We start from the raw sequence: 15,406 nt of genomic DNA, 5'->3' as shown, positions 1-15,406 counted from the left end.
CTGTAGTCTTGGTGGTGGAAGGGGTGGAAGGAGGGTAGCGCAACATTCGTGTGCGCGAGATCACTTTTTGGCATTATCCCTTCGCCCGCATCCCATTATTGCGTACGAGATTTTTTACTGGAAGTGAAAAAAATGGGGAGTAAAAATTTCGTGGAGGGAGTAATTTTTTCGTGCCTTGGGGAGTTCTTTTCTCGTACGAAAAGTGTACTCGGAGTAAGAATTTTGTACAAAATATTTACTCCGGAGTAAATTTTTCGTGGAGTAAAAATTTCGTGTTACACCGGAAACATATCGAAGCACACATTTTGTAGAACATTGAAGCCCGGGTTGTTTGAATAAAATCAACGGTGCCATTTTCAGCTCCAAATCACACAACTTTGCTTGGTCATTGCTCTAACTACACCTTTCTAATTTCATAAAATACTTGGTTTTTAATACTGCATTTCTCAATAATCCAAGTTTCAATTGTACATTTTTTCATTTTTTCAACCGCAGTCTATGAAAGCAGCTTTAAATTGCGTTTTTGGTTGACTAACAGAATCCTTGCTGTTAGTCTGTAAGCAACATTTGAGTGACTGTAAATAAGCGTTTGACACGACCTAAAAACAAGTGAGAAAAAAGTCTAACAACGCAAACGTCACTTGGATGTCATTTTGTGCAATTCATTTCTGGCTACTTCCCGATTTCAAATTATCCAGCCTCCTGCTCTCGCGACGCCCGGGACATCGAGTGCTATGACGTCATAACCGGGGTGACGTCACGGGGGGAGTGACGTGTGCAGTTACATTTCGCCGTTCTGCTTGGCGACCTTGACCTCTCGCCACATCTGACACATAGCACAGCTACCGCAGAAGGCGGTCACGCAGCAGTCGTCACAGATGGAGCCCTGGAATACAAATAGTTGTGAAGTTTATACAATAAAGAACAAGGGAAGGGATTTTGATGGGGGAGGTTGTGATGGTTATGGCGGTAATGGTGGTGATGATGGTGGTGGAGGGGGGGGGGGCGATAGAGGGCAATGCAAGGGAGAAGGTAGGAGAGGGGGGTAGTTGGGTATCAACAGACAGTGTGATATAAAAAAACAAAAACAAATAGCACACATACCTGCATGTAGGTTTAAACAAAATTGTATTCAACATACATGACATGAAAATAGGCAACGAGGACACGAACTCTAGCAAAACTTTATTTTACGTGACCAAAACACAAATTTGCATGGTGGTAGTCATGACAATAATAAACCAGAATGTTACCTGAATGTTACGTTGCATCCTGATTTTGGTGCGAGCAGCGGTCATCCAGTTTGGCACACAGCACGCCAGACACATGAACTCCCCCATATCCTGAGCCATCTGACACGACGCGCACAGTGGACAGAACGTAACGCACAGACCTGGGAAAACACACATTATGACGTCAAAATGAGAAGAATAACGTCACGTAAACGTTCTGTCATTTCTTAAAGTGTATATCTCCTGACGAAACTACAAAGTGTTTTGAGAATGACGCTTGTCTCGGCCACTTAGTCATATACCAGCAGTGGAGATTTACTTGTGAGGTCACCACCATGCTGTGCATGTCTCGGCATCGTATGTCTTTAATCTGACTGTTAAGGAGGTCCTTAATTGAGCTTGAAGTCGACTTCGCGAAGTCTTTTTACCGAAAACTCAGTGCTAAAGCTGCGTGCGGTCTGCTTCGCAAAGCACTGACTCCACCCTTCTTATCAAATATTCAGATGATACAGCGCTAGAAGATCTCTCCAATAGTGACGCAACTTACTTTGCAGAAGTAGAACGTTTCAACGCCTGGTGTAAAGACAACTTTTTAGACCTAAATGTGACAAAGACCAAAGAACTTCTGATAGACTTTAGAAGAAACCCTGCCCCTGTCCCTGACCTGATGATTGATGGTGTGACTGTTGAGCGTGTGACTGAATATAAGTATCTTGGCACAGTTATCGATGATAAGCTGTCCTTCAATGCAAACACCACCCTCATACACAAAAAATGTCAGTCACGCATCTACTGCCTTCAGAAACTTAGGAAGTTGAATGTGAACCCTTCTATCCTTCAAACTTTCTACCGCTCTTTCATCGAGTCTGTCATCACTTTTGGTTTTGTGTCCTGGTATGGAGGTCTGAGTGTGAAGAACAGGAATGTCTTAGTGCGAATGGTGAATGTCAGTAGCAAGGTGATTGGCAGGCAGCAAGCAAGTGTGGAGTCCCTGTATGAAAAGCGTGTGGTGAGAAAGAGTAGGCGGATAGCTTCAGATAGGTCCCATGTCCTTGCCCACCTCTATGAACTCCTTCCCTCTGGCCGTAGACTTCGCACGCACAAAGCTAGGACACTCAGGCTGCAAAACAGCTTCATCCCCAAATCCATCACCCTTGGCAACATGTAAACACATCCACATACCCGACTCAGCCCCTCTTCTGCCAGTGCAATCAGTAGTAATGTACATGTATGTATTGGTTTTATGTACGTCCGTATTTTTTTCTGTGATATATTGTATGCTATGATTTTTTGCAATGATGTTTAGCCATAGTCCGTTATACGCGTAGGTGTGCGAGAATATGTAAGCGCAGTGCTTTAAAGATGTCCATGTGGGAATGTGTAAGTGGGCGTAGTCGAATGTCCATGTGGGAATGTGTAAGTGGAGCATATAAGAATGCCCATGTGTGAATGTGTAAGTGGAGCGTATAAGAATGTGTAAGTGGAGCGTGGTCGAATGTCCATGTGTGAATGGGTAAGTTGAGCGAAAAGAATGTCCATGTGTGCGATGTGTAAGTGAGACATGGATGTGTTCATGACTGAATGCGTAAGCACAATGCAAGGAATGGCCAGAGAGGTATGTGGGAGGTGTGTTTATAACCTGCCCTGTTATATAGTGCTATATGTCTTATGTAAAAACAATGTCCTGTTTGTATTATCGTTATGTACCACGCCTGAATTTCTCTATGAGATAATAAAGTATTCTTATTCTTATTCTTATAGGACAGAACAGGCACCATTGCCTTTGACAAAAGCTATTTCTTCTTTCTAGCCTTATCTCTGTCTCTGTTTCTGTCTCTGTCTCTGTCTCTGTTTCTGTCTCTGTCTGTCTGTCTCTCTGTCTCTCTCTTTCTTTTTATCTCTCTGTCTCTGTCTCTCTATCTCTATCTCTCTGTCTCCGTCTCTCTGTCTCTGTCTCTCTATCTCTATCTCTCTGTCTCCGTCTCTCTGTCTCTGTCTCTCTGTCTCTCTGTATCTCTCTGTCTCTCTCTCCTTCTCTCTGTCTCTCTCTCTCTGTCTCTGTCTCTCTGTATCTCTCTGTCTCTCTCTCCTTCTCTCTGTCTCTGTCTCTGTCTCTGTCTCTCTCTGTGTGTCTCTCTCTCTGTCTCTGTCTGTCTCTCTATCTCTCTCTCTGTCTCTGTCTCTCTCTCTGTCTCTCTCTCTGTCTCTATGTCTCTGTTTCTCTGTCTCTGTTCCTCTCTCTCTCTCTCTCTCTCTCTCTATCTCTATCTCTCTCTCTGTCTCTCTGTCTGTCTCTCTGCCTCTGCATCTGTCTCTCTGCCTGTCTGTCTGTCTGTCTGTCTGTCTGTCTCTCTGTCTCTCTCTCTCTTTCTCTCTGTCTCTGTCTCTCTCTCTCCTTCGCGAAGGATAGACTTAACTTACAGATCATGCAGTCATCGAAGCAGCCAAAGAGACCCTGCGTCCAACTTTTCTGTCTCTGGTTGACCGTCGTCTGGTTGACCACCACCGTGGTGTTGTGAGAGGACGGCTGCTGCTGGACGGGTTGCTGACCATAGCCATAGCCTTGCTGCTGCTGCTGCTGCACCTGCGAGAGAACACGATGAGAGTTAAGGGCAAGATGCACGATCGGTTTCGTCCGTACGTTTGAGATCGACCGCCCGAAACTGACCACAAACCGATCGTGTGGCACCCAAACCGTACGTCTCACACGCTTGACAGCATCCGCTTCGGCCCGTCCGTTCGAAATACAGCTGGATCTATTCCGAAGCATCCTCCAGCCAATGAGCGTACGTCTTTCAGTCGACACCCACTTAGCAAACGGCGGTCTGTTCAGCATCAAAACTTGCCGATTCGGAGTCAAAATATCTTATTAACCTGAATCTTGGCGACGAGTTTGAATCTATGGAACCATGGAAGTAAAAAGTACAAAAACCAGACCTGCTCCTGCTGTCCATGCAGCAGACTTCCACGTCAAATGTGGGGTAAACCGACCTTCACCTCGTACGTCTCAGGAGCATGGTGTGGCAAGCGTTCTGTTCCTCTGAGACGATCAGGTCTGACCCGTCCGCCTCAAACGTACGTGCACTGATCGCTTCGGCTGATATTATATTAACAGTGACTGCATAGATGTAGAAAAGCATTCTCTCTCTCTCTCTCTCTCTCTCTCTCTCTCTCTCTCTCTCTCTCTCTCTCTCTCTCTCTCTCTCTCTCTTTTTATTTGTATAAAACATTATGAAATATTTTGAAAGGAAAGGGTTGAATTTAAGTTGTCACTTGTTCGCCATGTCTTGCTATAGGAATGTGTATTGATTATCAGTTTTAGAACGTGTCCATAAGCAGTCTGCTTGTTAACGTTCTTAATGTTGTTACTGTTCAAAACGTGTATACAAGAAAATTAATAAAAACACGCTTAAACCAAACGTACGTGCGAAACCGATCGTGTATCTTGGCCTGAGTAAGATTCAGGGGCTCATACTGGCCGAAGTTGAGAGTCAAGAATGCTTTAGTTGCCTTGCTGTTCAAGTGTTATGGATGAATTGTCAAATAAGTGGACATATCCATGCAAGACCTAACCATCTGATCGTACATTATATAAGATGTTTGGTGGCTTGTTGACAGACCAGCTTTTTTGTTGGTCCAAGGGGACCATATCGTCTTTTGTTTCAGCTTTATCGACCAAGGCCGAAGGCCGCGGTTGATAAATATGAGACAAAAGGCGATATGCTCCCCGAGGACCAACAACAAAGTGTTAGTCTGACAACAAGCTACCAAACATCGTTTTTGTCATCATTTTGGTTGTGCAACAAAATGCACAATAACCCACAGGGAGACGAAATTTTAGAATCCAACTCCGGGCCACAAAGCATCGTCACAGTAGCACGAGATAACACGTCAAACTTGTGTGATGGGGTGGAAGGAAGAGGATAATATTTGATTGTAGCCTCTTGATGTAGTAGTTAGGTGAAAGTTGTCACCTAGTAGAAGTAAACCCCGAAGTTCAGGAGTACACCATGTTTGTGCCTCTTTAGTGTCTTGCACTGAACGAACATCACTTGCTCTCGTAATGGACTTTCACTCACATGTAGAGAATGATAGACAAGAGTTCACTGGCACAGACCGACGAGTCACTTGATGCAACTTGAAACTCTGGAAAACCATGTCTGTCGATTCACATTTCTCTTTATTTTCTATTCTTCTCTTCTCCTCACCAATCCAGCTCCCAGCCCGAAGACCGGGAGGCCACACCAATAGTACAATGCAATCTACATCAGTATGTCTCCATGATAACAAAGTACAAAACGAGTACGTCCTCTCTCTCCGAGATAGTTCTCAGCTCTCTCTCTCCGAGGTAGTTCTCAGTTCTCTCCCAAAATCTCAAATGCTATCATGTAAATGGGGATGGGTGGCGTCAAAAGCCACCAATCAAGAGTTAGCTAACAAAACTGACATCACTTCTCATTGGTCAGTAAAGACAAGGAAGGGGGGGGGGGGGTAAGAGACTAAAACCTCCAAGCCACCTGGCATCTTCTATGATCTACCCTGTCAAAAGAAATGACACCCACTCGACAAAACGCCGGTCCAACGATACCCAGATAGTCTGGCGGCACATTGCATAACGACCACCTGGGGCACAAGGTACCCCGGCGTCTTTCTCTGGGAGGGCGGCTTGACGTCAAAGGAAAACATCGGTGGACACAGCCGACTGAGCGAGTTTACGACCGCCAGGTGTCTGAGCATATACAAATTTAACTTACACAAGACAGGAATGACATAAAATCATTATAATGAATTAGTAGCCAGTTTAGCACTTGGCTACATCTGTATGTGACGTCAAACGTAGCTTGTTGACGCTTTTCTTCCAGTCTGAAAATGTACAGAGCTGAGATCATACCTGTGAATTCAGTAAGTGTTGAGCATATTTCTTTTCTTTTAAGTGTTTATGACTTTTCGTTGTGGATTTTGCGATTACAAAGATAAGTTGCAAATTGACCATGAGTCGGCGCGGTAATTATCAACGTTGATTGGGTCTTTGAGAGTGAATGCTTACAATCGTTGTCCTCGAAAACACAAATCCAAAGCCACGATGGTTCCACACATCAAACAATCAGCCTGATTGGCTTTTACTTTGACAATCCACGTTTCACCTGAAAGCTCAAACCCATTCACCACCTCGAGTTATTGCATGGGCAACATGAGATTTATTTCCCAGGTGTTTGTGAATGAAAACTCGTGAAAATGATGACAATCTCTTCTATCCTAAAAAAAAAAAAAAAAAGATGAAAAGAAAAGAAAAACACGCACTGTAGCAGTCAGTCAGATATGTCGAAGAGAAAGAATAGGTCAAAGAGAAAGTCGTTAACTAGCAATGGACTGGGTGGCCGAGTGGTAACGCACTTGCGCTCGGAAGCGAGAGGTTGCGAGTTCGACCCTGGGTCAGGGCGTTAGCAATTTTCTCCCCCCTTTCCTAACCTAGGTGGTGGGTTCAAGTGCTAGTCTTTCGGATGAGACGAAAAACCGAGGTCCCTTCATGTACACTACATTGGGGTGTGCACGTTAAAGATCCCACGATTGACAAAAGGGTCTTTCCTTGCAAAATTGTATAGGCATAGATAAAAATGTCCACCAAAATACCCGTGTGACTTGGAATAATAGGCAGTGAAAAGTAGGATATGCGCCGAAATGGCTGCGATCTGCTGGCCGATGTGAATGCGTGATGTATTGTGCAAAAAAAAATTCTATCTCACACGGCATAAATAAATCCCTGCGCCTTGAATATGTGCGCGATATAAATTGCATAACATTAAAAAAAAAACACCTGCGCTTAGAACTGTACCCACGGAATACGCGTGATAAAAGCCTCATATTGATTGATTGATTGAATGGCAACAGCACTTATTAAACCCGTCACCTCGATTGAAAACCCAATCGAAACTAAAAAACTAACAATACTTCAAAGAAGTTAAGTGCGTGCACTTTAAGACGACCATGGTGTGTTTGCCTACAGATTATTTAAAAAGATTGATTTATTTTGGTCGACGTCTTTCTTTCAGCGTTGTGGGCAGGTTTATTGGTCGTCATGGTGCAATGTAAACATCTTTTGTTTCCTTTTACCGCTCTGTCGAGACGAGGTTGAGTCGAGTCAATGGAGCGAGGGACTTGAGTATCTATAATGCACGTGACCCTGCGCGTGTCAATACACCTACCTCGTTTTCACACGATTCTAGTCATGATGTCATACAGTGTAACCCCCCCCCCCTTTCTTCTTCTTCGTTCATGAGCTGAAACTCCCACGTTCACTCTTGTTTTCGCATGAGTAGGCTTTTACGTGTATGACCGTTTTTACTCCGCCATTCAGGCAGCATGCGCCGATTTCGGGGGAGGCATGCTGGGTATTTTCGTGTTTCTATAACCAACCGAACTCTGACATGAATTACAAGATCTTTTCCGTGCGCACTTGGTCTTGTGCTTGCGTGTACACACGAAGGGGGTTAAGTTACTAGCAGGTCTGCACATAAGTTGACCTGGGAGATCGGAAAAATCTCCACTCTTAACCCACCAGGCAGCAGCGACCGGGATTCGAACTCACGACCTCCCGATTAGGAGGCCGACGCCGTCTTACCACCACGCCACTGCGCCCGTCACCCCCCTTTTAAGACGCCCAAACAATAGACGTCCTCCATTTAGATAAAGGCCCCCCGTTCTCACATGTTCTGTTGATAGCCTCTGTAACTTTACCCCCATGGTAAGACTCCCTCCCATTTGAGACCCACTTTTCACAAAGGCGTGTTGGACTGTACGATAGCGATACATGCAGCCTTGCGGCGGCCTCACCAGTAAAGTTCAACTGCTGATTTAAAAAAAAAAGTCGCCGAGACAAAACTTTCTTTTGTTATTTCCCCGAGACACACACAAAAGCAGGGGCAAAGATATTGCGTTACGTCATTATTCGCATTGTGACGTCTCGTGAAACTTTGTTTGGCGTTTGACGCCAGAGATTACAATTCAAAACAAAGGGTCAAGAAAAGCCGCCTTGGTTTGTATAGTCGGTGTCGTATCTGATTAAAAGTTCGTTCCTTCTCAGGCGCATGTACACCAACGTGTCAATGATATTTGATCTGTCCGTGAATATCTCTTTGCCGTACTATCATAGCGAATTTCCAACTTTGGGCAATAACATATTCTGTATTCTGTATTTTGTATTCTGTATTCTGCATGTTGTATTTTGTATTCTGTACTTTGTATTCTGTACTTTGTATTTTGTATTCTGTATTTTGTATTCTGTATTTTGTATTCTGCATTTTGTATTCTGTATTCTGTATTCTGTATTTTGTATTCTGTATTCTGCATGTTGTATTTTGTATTCTGTACTTTGTATTCTGTACTTTGTATTTTGTATTCTGTATTTTGTATTCTGTATTTTGTATTCTGTATTTTGTATTCTGCATTTTGTATTCTGTATTCTGTATTTTGTATTCTGTATTTTGTATTCTGTATTTTGTATTCTGCATTTTGTATTTTGTATTCTGTATTCTGTATTTTGTATTCTGCATTTTGTATTCTGCATTTTGTATTCTGCATTTTGTATTCTGCATTTTGTATTCTGTATTTTGTATTTTGTATTCTGCATTTTGTATTCTGTATTCTGTATTTTGTATTCTGCATTTTGTATTCTGTATTCTGTATTTTGTATTCTGCATTTTGTATTCTGCATTTTGTATTCTGCATTTTGTATTCTGCATTTTGTATTTTGTATTCTGTATATTGTATATTGTATATTGTATATTGTATATTGTATTTTGTATTCTGTATTTTGTATTCTGTGTTCTTTTACATGGTGTAAGAACATTCTTCCAGTTAGACACATACCACAAACCATCATGGCTGCCCTTAATGCAGAGTGGAGATTTTAATCCAGAAATTAATCCAGAAAAAAACGAAGTAAAAAACGATCAAGTTCAATGAAGTCAAAAATCGATTTTTAAAGATAAGGAAATATGGTTTCCACGTTAACTTATCCTCTCCAAAAATATCAGTCTGCACACAAATCGATAATTTCAATGTTCATAACTTTCATGCGTCTTAGAGGCTTGCACCAAACTCTAGAAAACACATTTGAATACTTTTTCTGTCCATCTCTTTAGAAATGCACTTTACTCAAGGCAAACTTGAATAATTTCTCCCTCGCGTTTGTCATCAACTTGAAAACGAAAAGTAGGTGACAGTCAATAATATTGGTCCACTTGAAAAAGCTAGGTCAATCATGTCACATACTATACCAATGTCTCCCATACAATTAACGCAAAATGAGCTGTTTGAGAGCTAAATGTTAAGTGGCAAGGCCCAGTAACTGCTGTGTTAGTAGGATAGAATTTTTGTAATTGGTTAAAGGCGAACTGCACCCATTGTGACAATTTAAAAGTTTCCAAAGAACTGGTTCTTTTTGGAGTTGCGAACAATGTAGTCACCGATACAGTTTTTGATGTGCTAGTAATTTGTGCCAAACACCACGTATAACCTGTTTTCCGTTATTCCGCAGAAGGACATTTCTTCTTGATCCAGTTTACTTCAAACATTAATGAATACACACACACAAACACACACACAACCACACACACACACACCCACACACACACACACACACATACACACACACACACACGTACACGCACACACACACACAGGCGCACACACATAAACACACACACACACACACACTCACACTCATAGACACACACACACACACACACACACACAAACACACACACACAAACACACACACACACACACGCGCGCGCGCACGCACGTACACACTCACACGCATAGACAGATCCAGTCATACACCTAGACATACACCCAGTCGAGTCTAGTCATACACACAGACAGACACACAGACAGACACACAGACAGACACACAGACAAACACACAAACTAACGAGGTTAGACTCACCTGATTTTGAGCCATTGTTCAGGTTTGCTGAAAGCAAATAAAACAAACATTGCCTGGTCACTGATTGGTTTGTCTGGTCACTGATTGGTTTGTCTGGTCACTGATTGGTTTGTCTGGTCACTGATTGGTTTGTCTGGTCACTGATTGGTTTGTCTGGTCACTGATTGGTTTGCCTGGTCACTGATTGGTTTGCCTGGTCACTGATTGGTTTGTCTGGTCACTGATTGGTTTGCCTGGTCACTGATTGGTTTGTCTGGTCACTGATTGGTTTGTCTGGTCACTGATTGGTTTGTCTGGTCACTGATTGGTTTGTCAGCGTACGATAACAATGAAGAGAAGAAGAATGGAGGGAGAGAGGATAGAAAGAGAGAGGATAGAAAGAGAGAGAATAGAAAGAGAGAGAATAGAAAGAGAGAGGATAGAAAGAGAGAGGATAGAAAGAGAGAGGATAGAAAGAGAGAGAATAGAAAGAGAGAGAATAGAAAGAGAGAGGATAGAAAGAGAGAGGATAGAAAGAGAGAGGATAGAAAGAGAGAGGATAGAAAGAGAGAGGATAGAAAGAGAGAGAATAGAAAGAGAGAGGATAGAAAGAGAGAGAATAGAAAGAGAGAGGATAGAAAGAGAGAGGATAGAAAGAGAGAGGATAGAAAGAGAGAGGATAGAAAGAGAGAGGATAGAAAGAGAGAGGATAGAAAGAGAGAGGATAGAAAGAGAGAGGATAGAAAGAGAGAGGATAGAAAGAGAGAGAATAAGAAAGAGACATAACGACAGAGACACACAGACAGACAGAGCAGTATGTATGTCAATCCGTCATAATATGCTATTAAAGCAATTATTATGACGAAATAAACTAGTTTATTGAAATAAGGTGAACAGTGTTTTTTTTTATCCTCGTGGAAACCGCTTTGAAAAGGCAGATACACAAAGCTTTGCAAACTGGGGCCTCCTATGACCCTCTGCTATCCTTTTGTGACATTTGTGTAACTGGAAAACATGACCTACTTCTGACGACCGACAGTTGAATGAAACCTTTTAGAACGTAAAGCATACAATTATTAGAAACCGAAGTTGGGGCAGTCATACTGAAAATGGCGTACACTCCTTCACAGACCTGCTCCATACATATCATATTTATCTTTCCTGCTTACTTTCTCTTCACGCCGATTTCACATACAGTGGAACCTGCCTTTTGAGACCCCCCAAAGTAAATTTTTTTATGGGGCTTATTGTCCGTCAGGTCTTAATTGCCTATATTGGACATGAATGGGTTTATACGATTTGAGTTTTTACGCCCTCACGGCTTTTGATGTATGCGTGTTTAGGTGGTATCAGCCATCTGCACTTATGGTAGAATGACCAAGATCTTTAACGTGCCATTGTGGTGACACGGGGGTGGGAGATGGATACCGTCTCTGGGTCTGCACATAAAGTTGACCCGTGTCCGTCCCGGCCCGGATTCGAACCAGCGACCTTTCGATCACAAGTCCAGTGCTCTACCACCTGAGCTACCCGGGCCCCCAAGAGACACCCCAATTTACGACATCCCCCGTTATAAGACTATAAAAAACGTTCCAAACGTTGACAGTCTCTTTGTTTTTTTGATTTGTATTAACATGTTTTTACTTTCCTGGTGAAATTCAGCATCTGGCGGACCCGCTTTGGGCATCTCTCTACGCAGCTCCTCTTTCCAACAACTCTTCACGGTTGATGTGATATCGATTCTTGTCGTTATAGTGCATGTGTACTAAAGCCTGGCGACTTAAGAAAAGCAAACGGGATCTGCTCTGTTTACTGGTAGGGGCTAGCAACCAAATATAGGGCAGTTGGGTCACGATGACATATTAACTAGTGCGGGCATCGACCGTACGACTTGACAAAGGTGTGAAACGATCAGCCACCCCCTCCCTCCACACACACACACACGCACACACGCACGTACGTACGCACGCACGAACGCACACACAGGCACGCACGCACGCACACACACACACACACACGCACGCACGCACGCACACACGCACACACACACACATACATTCAAACACACACACACACACACACACACACATACACACACACAAACACACACACAGACATACACACCCTCACACACACAGACACATACACACACACACACACACATACACACCCTCACACACACACAGACACATACACACACACACACACACACACGTGCGCGCGTGACCCATCACCGTGCTTCCACCCCTTAACTCCTCCCCCCAAAAAACACATGAAGATTATATACTTTGCAGGCCGCAGGCAAAACACTACAGTACGTATGTTTTTATTTAGAACATTCGAACAACTCAACCTGAGTCGGCGTTCTATACAACTACCGTTGGGAGGGTAAACTGGGTCACTTTCCTGTCGTCAAGATCTAAGTTGAGGACAACGTTCTCTATATTTTGAAGCAGAAAACTACCTCTTTGTAGAAGATTCGTTCTGTTTACACAACATTTACAAAATTCGGTCGATGGCACGACAAAGTGTATTGCTTTCAGGTTTTGCGTCATTCGAAATGTGTGTCCCCTCGTTCATAAATGATCAACTAGCTGGCTGACTGACTTTCTTTCTTTATTTATTTGGTGTTTAACGTCGTTTTCAACCACGAAGGTTATATCGCGACTGGGCTGACTGACTAAGTAAGTAAGTATGTAAGTAAGTAAGTAAGTAAGTAAGTAAGTAAGTAAGTAAGTAAGTAAGTAAGTAAATAAGTAAGTAAGAAAGTAAGTCAGTAAATCAGTAAGTCAGTAAGTAAGTAACTATGTAACTAATTAACTAACTAACTAACTAACTATCTAACGCATTGCATACAATAATTCTTAAAAAAAAGCCAGACATAATTTATATTCTCACAAACGCACTACAAGGGTGATAGAAATAAAAGAAAGCAGACAATTTATTATGCACGCGAGTTTGACGCATACTATATGTTTTTTGAGAGTCCAACCGTCCAACCAGCCCCATCCTCACCCCCATTCTAAATTTAGTTAAACCGATTTCTGCTCGACAAAAGATTGTTGAGGATCGGATACAACCTTGTGACGCTGCATTGGGAAATTCGCTTCATATCCCTGGCTTTACCCCGACAGCTTTCCGCTCGATTGGTTATTCGGTTCATGCATTCGACATCTCTATTTTTGCACGTTGAATTGAATTGAAGAACAAAATAGTCGATTGGCAGACTTCCGCTCGGCTGTGCATGTTGTGTTATAAATAAAAAAAAATGTGTTAGGTGCGGGTGTAATTTGGGACACTGCATTGAGAAACTACCCGGACTGTTTAGGATGCACCCGTATACACAAAGACAAACAGAAAGACAAACACAAAGATGAAGAGACACAAATAAACAGAAAAAGTAAAAAGCTAAAAACAAAAGAAAACAAGAAAAATGAAAGAGGAAAAAAGAAGAAAATGAACTAAGAAAGGCAAGACAGAAAGAAAGAAAAGCAGAGAGAGAAGGAAAAAGATAGGGAAAGGTAGGCGAATAAGCGCACAGAAAGACAATTAACATAGATAGAAAGAAAGAAAAACAAAATAAAAAGGCAAGGAACAAAGTAATAAAGGAAGGAAGAGAAAATTAAATAATTAATAAATCAAGCAATCAATTAATCAATAAATCAATAAATCAATAAATACATAAATCAAACCAGAAAAAAAGAAAGAACTAATAAATCAATCTATAAATAAATAAATAAATAAATAAATCAATCAATCCTGAAAGAAAGAAAGAAAGAAAGAAAGAAAGAAAGAACGAAAGGACGAAAGAAAGAAACAACAAGTCGCGTAAGGCGAAAATACAACATTTAGTCAAGCTGTCGAACTCACAGAATGAAACTGAACGCAATGCAATTTTTCAGCAAGACTGTATACTCGTAGCATCGTCAGTCCACCGCTCGTGGCAAATGCAGTGAAATTGACAAGAAGAGCGGGGTAGTACTTGCGCTGAGAAGGATAGCACGCTTTTCTGTACCTCTCTTCGTTTTAACTTTCTGAGCGTGTTTTTAATGCAAACATATCATATCTATATGTTTTTGGAATCAGGAACCGACAAGGAATGAGATGAAAGTGTTTTTAAATTGATTTCGAAAATTTAATTTTGATCATAATTTTTACATTTTTAATTTTCAGAGCTTGTTTTTAATCCAAATATAACATATTTATATGTTTTTGGAATCAGAAAATAATGAAGAATAAGATGAACGTAAATTTGGATCGTTATATATATATATATTTTTTTTTTACAATTTTCAGATTTTTAATGACCAAAGTCATTAATTAATTTTTAAGCCACCAAGCGGAAATGCAATACCAAAGTCCGGCCTTCGTCGAAGATTGCTTGGCCAAAATTTCAATCAATTTGACTGAAAAATGAGGGCGTGACAGTGCTGCCTCAACTTTTACAAAAAGCCGGATATGACGTCATCAAAGACATTCATCGAAAAAAAGAAAACAAAGATCCGGGGATATCATTCCCAGGAACTCTCATATAAAATGTCATAAAGATCGGTCCAGTAGTTTGGTCTGAATCGCTCTACACACACACACGCACAGACAAACACACACACACACACATACACCACGACCCTCGTCTCGATTCCCCCTCTATGTTAAAACATTTAGTCAAAACTTGACTAAATGTAAAAAAGACAGAAGGAAAGAAGGATAAAACACAGAGAAATATATATATATATATACGGAGAGAAGGAAAACAACCGTAAACGAAGACGAATTCAAAGACAGAGAGAAACGAAGAAACAAACAAACACACACAAAATAAAAGACAAAATAAAGTAATAAACAACAGAAAAAAACAAAAACAAACAAGCAAAACATGAAAACATTCAACTCAACTTACTTTTGACCAAAGTAGTATTGTAGCTGGACCCTTGAACAGAAAACTGCAGACCGACACACTCACTGCCGGCAAACTCTCTCACACACTCACACACGAGTGTATGTTTGCGAACACTGATGGCAACGCTGACTTATTCGATCAGATACTCGTAATAATCATGAGAACTGGAGGATATGATTGGCTGGCATGGGTCACGTGTGCAGCAGCCATGTTCTGCCTTTTCTGTTTGCCTAGAGAGAGAGAGAGAGAAAGAGAGAGAGAGAGAGAGCGCGCGAGAGAGAGAGAGAGACAGACAGACAGAAAGACAGAGAGAGAGAAAGAGAGAAAGAGAGAGAGAGAGAGAGAGAG

At 41.8% G+C, this 15,406-nt stretch overlaps 1 protein-coding gene across 1 annotated transcript in view; it reads right to left on the bottom strand.

Moving 5' to 3' along the window:
* LOC138979448 (cornifelin homolog) overlaps positions 1-15,202 on the bottom strand; it is a 16,622-nt gene extending 1,420 nt beyond the window's left edge. Inside the window, exons 1-5 of the mRNA XM_070352172.1 lie at positions 15,059-15,202; positions 10,180-10,206; positions 3,654-3,816; positions 1,254-1,393; positions 1-886 (exon numbers count right to left, since the gene is read on the bottom strand). The exon at positions 1-886 is cut by the window's left edge and continues 1,420 nt beyond it. Coding sequence (XP_070208273.1) covers positions 782-886; positions 1,254-1,393; positions 3,654-3,816; positions 10,180-10,194 — 423 coding nt within the window. The 5' untranslated portion in view covers positions 10,195-10,206; positions 15,059-15,202 and the 3' untranslated portion in view covers positions 1-781. The remainder of the gene's footprint in view (positions 887-1,253; positions 1,394-3,653; positions 3,817-10,179; positions 10,207-15,058) is intronic.
* Between the last annotated feature and the right edge of the window lie 204 nt (positions 15,203-15,406).

This window comes from Littorina saxatilis, linkage group LG11, assembly GCF_037325665.1.
Source record: "Littorina saxatilis isolate snail1 linkage group LG11, US_GU_Lsax_2.0, whole genome shotgun sequence".
Lineage (NCBI taxonomy): Eukaryota > Metazoa > Mollusca > Gastropoda > Littorinimorpha > Littorinidae > Littorina > Littorina saxatilis.
This window is presented reverse-complemented; position numbering and strand designations above follow the sequence as displayed.